Source organism: Glycine max, chromosome 17, assembly GCF_000004515.6.
Source record: "Glycine max cultivar Williams 82 chromosome 17, Glycine_max_v4.0, whole genome shotgun sequence".
NCBI classification, from domain to species: domain Eukaryota; kingdom Viridiplantae; phylum Streptophyta; class Magnoliopsida; order Fabales; family Fabaceae; genus Glycine; species Glycine max.
The window spans coordinates 18,189,896-18,195,396 of record NC_038253.2 but is presented as its reverse complement, the minus strand read 5'-3'; the positions used below and the strand labels follow the sequence as shown (position 1 = coordinate 18,195,396).

Genomic DNA, 5,501 nt, shown 5'->3' with positions numbered 1-5,501 from the left:
GGAGGTTACAATAATAAGTTTATTTTGACCCGGTTCAGCCCAATCTCAACTCTTACTAGTCTAAAGTTGGATGACCTGTAATCGGCCAGGACACCCCCTCTTTATAATTTATTGATAAGATCATGTGATATTTTGTGCCGATAGAATTTTGTTTTTAATTTGTAACACTTGTTTATTGTTATAATTGATGCACTATATTTTATTTCTATTACTATGTACTATTATTTTTGTAGTACAAATGACAACCTATATAGTATTATTTTTAGTGTATAGTTATAAGAAAATTTTATAAACTTGATATAAAAGTTAATTTATTTTAATAGTTTATAAATTTTTAAAAATTAAATGGATGGTTCATGAGCCAGCTCATTAATTTGGCTTACAGTTTGTTAATAACTGTACTGGATTAGCAAAATTTTAGCTTGTCACTTAATTGGCTTGACATAACCTGATTCGCACAAAAATGTGTTGATCCGTGATGGATTAGCTCAAATGGGTCAGTCTAAACGGAATTGACAACTCTATACAATTTAATGTAGGGACACGACACTCTAGGCCATGATGCTTAATGTAGAACCGTGTTCTTATGTTACCTTTTTGTACATATAAAATAACTTTTCTTTCATTTTTTTTCCACATCATTGAATTTGATATATATATCATTGAATAGTTTATATTTTTTATTTTCATTTCAAAATCGAATTGAATAATTTTTTCAAAAGAAATTATCAATAGTTAATATATAAGCTTATATTATAATTTAAATTATTTATTATAAATCTAAAATATAATTTATATATCTAAACATATTTATTTATTATGAATATTGTATATGGTTAGTTTTCTTATATCTTGGTCAAAGTCGTCCTAAGTTTATAACAATGACTCAAATTGTATTTCAAAAATTTATAATCGACCTACAGATCTACAAACAAAACCCACACGCTCTAAAAAAGAGTTCTCTTGCACAGCATATGTAAGAATAAGCATAAAGATAATTTGCATTCAAGGGAAGTAGTATCTTATTTCACAATATATATAAGCCCTAACAAGAGCTATTTATTACATAGTATTATGAAAGTCGGTAATCAAAGGCAAATCTTATAAGAGAATTAAATGAAAAGATAGAAACTCAATTCTGCTAATCAATCATGACTTTTAGTCTTCTTCATATGTAGATGAGTGCATGTACCGATTAATCCAAATGTGAGGGAAGCCCTAACCGGGTAACATTAACATAATCCTGGGGGCAATGAGCTGGTAATCCTGCAAGAAATAATAAGCCCAAAACCCTAATGAATCTTAGAAGCCATCCTTCTTGATACTCAGGTCCATGTTTATGCACAATAGTGAAGCTCCTCACAAGTTCCCGGAAAGCATTCACCTTCTTCTGTATCATCATACCTTTCCATGGCCACGAGAAGTAGTTCTTATTCGGCTCTTCTTTCACTTTCTACAAAAATTTCGTACATAAAAGAAGTTATTTTTGTACTCATCAACTATTAACTTGAATTAATTAATCTAATACGAATTATAGATAAAACTGATGAATACATGTTATTTAATGTACTTCTCTAAACACGTCCTTTTTAATTGATTTAAATTTATTAAAAATAATAGAATTATTAAATATATATGACATGAGACTCATAAAATTTTATTTTAAATAAATTTTAATCAAAAAAAATATTTTTATTAAAAAAGAGTATATCAGAAAGTGTATTTCTAATATTTTCTAATATAAATGGTCTGTTTATATATACTTAATGTATAATGATCAAGAACAAGAGAAAAATATAAAGTTGATTACAATCACGTATATACGTACCTTGCCTCTATAGAATCTGTCATAATAAAGACAGGTTCCAAAATGCTCAAATTTCATGATATCATCATCGAAGGGCAACCTTGGAACAATATCATTGCAGTAAACAAACCTGAAATACTTAATGCCATAATATTTCAAATTTTTTTCCATGTAATTGGCAAAATTTTCATCTCCAACCCTAGGTTGTCCAAATGTGTACACCCCTTCAAGTCTTTCCAAAAGAAGTCTCTCATCATGCATCATTAGCATTGCGGTAAAGAGAATTGCAAGAGCTCCACCAAGACTATGACCCGTCACAATAAACTTTGCTCTATCATTTCCATTCAGATGCTTCCTTAGTAAATTCCTTATGGAGTAATAGGCACGTGGACGGTTCTCATTGGTTTCGATTTCCTTAGGCCATCTCAACTCTTCTTTATTGAAGTCTAACAGTAACCCTAGGGCTTTCATGAAGCCAGCATGGGTTCTTCCTACACCAGGAATCTCAAACCATGAGATGTCTACATCGGTGGACCATGCATCAGCATCAAAGGGTTCGGTTCCTCTGAAAGCCACAACATAGGTATCTTGGTCTTCACTTTTGTCTAGCATGATGAAAGCCTGAGTTGTAGCTTTTTCTTGATGATCTGAAAAATTTCAAAACCACCAAAAAATAATTAGGGGGTGCTTGGCAACACGTTTAGCATGATTGATTTCACGTTTTGGATGTAATTTTATTCGTTCCAGATTGATTTTCAGAAATTAATAATTATAATAACTTTCATGTCTCAAATATGATTCCTTCATCCTCAGTGAATTTTCAAACACGCACAAAAACATGTTTGTTATTTCAGAAAGTCATGTTGAGTGAAAATCAACGTGTTACCAAACACACGTACTATATATTAATATTTTTTATGTTTTGGTCAATTAAAAGGATGCACAGAATTTTCTTTTTTAGGGATTAGGTAAAGAAAATGTCTTATGCTTTTACTTTAAATACACAAATATTATATTATTTACACTTGTTTAAAAAAAGTATAAAAAATAATGTTTTTTTTTTCTGTTTTCACTTTTTTATATAATTTTTTAAAAATAAAAGACAAAATTAATATACAAAATATATGACAGTGTAATTAAAAAAATAGAAATGAAAAAAGTGCTTTTTCTCAAACTAAAGTGCTTCTTTAACTTCTTACCATTCCAGTAGTCACGACATTCAATAAGCTCCATCTACACGAGAGCAAAAAAATTGCATGAGTGAAAAATAGAGATACTCCAATGCAAATTAATAGCTTAACATCTTTCTAATAATTTAAAAAACACAAAAAAGTATCAATACCTAGAAACTGGGAAAAGATTTGTTACTTACCAGGCATCCTAAACATTAATATCGTTGAGTCTAACCCTTTAGGATGAAATGGTAGTTAAATAAAATCCTTATGCAGTATATTGATATTCGAGGTAAAATTGTATGGTTTATTTAGCTTCTACTTCGGTTAAACACTTGTAAGATATTATTAGCTTCTTCTAATGATCCTTTGAAAATAAACTAATTAATTAATGAGTGAGAACGAGATTATGGCCCTGTTTAAATTGGTAGAAAAGGATGGTATAGAAAGAAATGAAATACAATTATAACCCATTTTTGGATTGGTAAAATGAGCGAGAATTATATAATAGAAATAATTAATGAAATCTCTCTTATTTTGTGTTTATCTTCATTTTCCCCTAATTGGAGAGGAATGAGATGGAAATTCATAATATATTCAAGCAACAAAACAAAGGTTTTTATTTTATTATATTCTATTTCACTTCATTTAATTTTAATTCATATATTTTATTTTGTTTCACTTCTTTCCGCATTGAAACCTAACCTGAAAGGTTTATTATAGAAGAAATTTAAAATTTATATATTTAGACTAAAATATATTTTTCATTTTTATAAAGATGAAAATATTTAAAAAATTTTAAAATTTTCAGTATATTTTATGTCATTACAAAATTAAAATGTATTATTTTTTAATCAAACTTATAACGATGATTTTAATGTAACATTTTTTATATTAGTTATGTATATAACCAATGTAAAATGTGATTTTTTTTATATTAATTATACATGTAACCATATAAAAAAAATTATGCATATAGGTTGGAATATCTGAATTCTATTTTAAGAAAAAAATAACATATTTTAATTTTATGAAGATAAAAAATATTAAAAATGATGTAAAGACAAATTTTAAATATTTTTATATTTATTAATATGAAAAATATATTTTTAACTATATTCTATGTATATACCGTCCAGCGATTTACGACAACAGCATGAACGTAAGCTTGATTCTCGTACGATACTTTAGAAGCCATCATAGACAAAGCAGCATTGTACTTGGTTGGGTCGTCACGCTTGATGCTATTGTCTAACAATTCCAGTCGATTGTCCAAATGACCAACTATAGACTTGTAATATTCAGAATTTTTATCCAGTATCTGCTTACCTGTTGTAATAATTAACAATTTAAGAAATTATAATTAAAAATGAAATGAATCAAACATGTAAATTGTAATATCTATGTTTAATATATAGCTTCACGGCAAACTCATGATCAGTGACATAATTATTTCTAACACATTGGTATACATTGGTAAGGCATATTATCACTAGTTTGAGTAGAAAAATGTTATTTGTACAAAAAAATTGTATAATTATGAGAAAGAAAGAGGGAAAAAAAAAGAGAAATTTAAGATATAATAAATGATATAATAAAAATTGTTCTTTCATATCAATAGTTTCATAATGAACATGAATACAAAATACAAATAATGTTTATAAATTATTGAAATTATTATGTTTATCGCATCTCTTATCCATATCAGTTTGCACGAGCCGTTACACAGGTATCAAAACATAAATTTCATTAGATGTTATAAGGTTTATTGTGTGGTAAAAGAAGAAGGAAGAAATGGAGGAGAGGTTGAAGGTTCAATTTCTTTCTCTAACAAAAAAACTAATAATAAACAAAATAATATCGATAAAAAAAAACATAAACATCAGCACACAAGAAAGAAAACAACAAACCTCGGATACAGTTAAATACAATAATGAAGAAATTTTTGTTGGAGGAAGCTTGTGGGTTCAAAATTGACTCAAAAATATCCCCAATACATTTTAATATACGAGCACACGAGTTCAGAACCTTTTGTACTAAGAGCGATACAAATATAAGCCACTTATGGTAGAACCTTGGCTCGATAATGGGATCAAGGCAGTGCACAAAGTCTTTTTTATTTAAGTCTCTTCCAAACAAGACCATAAAGAGTTGAAAGAAACCCATCTTTTCGGGTTTCAAGAGCATACAATTGGAAGAGGAAAAAGGCTTTTCGTTAATATGACTCATGACTAACAAGAAAATAATTGGGTTGGGAGGAAGAAATGAGGATTTCCAATTCCAATGCCTTTGCTTGTCTCAAGACTTGAACGTACCCCACGTTTATATAGAGTCACGAATGCCAACAAGAACGAGCATAATTTGTATGGGATGAAGAGTAACAAACATTATTATTGCACCCTAAGAAGAAAGGAACAAACAAGTAAATAAATAAAAACAAGGATATTTTAAAGAGAGTTGACGTTAGTTGAATAGTAATAATGCATGTGTGCTGATATAATAATTTGAGTATGAAACGATTG

General features: G+C 28.4%; 1 protein-coding gene across 1 annotated transcript; it reads right to left on the bottom strand.

Annotated features, from left to right (window-relative positions):
• Positions 1 to 979: 979 nt before the first annotated feature.
• Positions 980 to 5,289, bottom strand: LOC100816052 (triacylglycerol lipase OBL1). The gene is made up of 5 exons (XM_006600923.3): positions 4,890 to 5,289; positions 4,112 to 4,308; positions 3,007 to 3,040; positions 1,829 to 2,454; positions 980 to 1,453 (listed from the first exon to the last, which is right to left on the bottom strand). Exons 1-5 carry the CDS (start codon positions 5,206 to 5,208, stop codon positions 1,196 to 1,198), a joined length of 1,434 nt encoding a protein of 477 aa, XP_006600986.1. The 5' UTR covers positions 5,209 to 5,289; the 3' UTR covers positions 980 to 1,195.
• Between the last annotated feature and the right edge of the window lie 212 nt (positions 5,290 to 5,501).

Excerpts from the sequence above, each read along its gene's own strand:
- LOC100816052 (XM_006600923.3), bottom strand. The coding sequence starts at position 5,208 with ATGAGTCATATTAACGAAAAGCCTTTTTCCTCTTCCAATTGTATGCTC. Across the intron at positions 3,041-4,111 it reads TTGTCGTAAATCGCTGGACG|ATGGAGCTTATTGAATGTCG; the intron begins GTATATACATAG and ends GCTCTCGTGTAG. Across the intron at positions 2,455-3,006 it reads ATGTCGTGACTACTGGAATG|ATCATCAAGAAAAAGCTACA; the intron begins GTAAGAAGTTAA and ends GAAATTTTTCAG.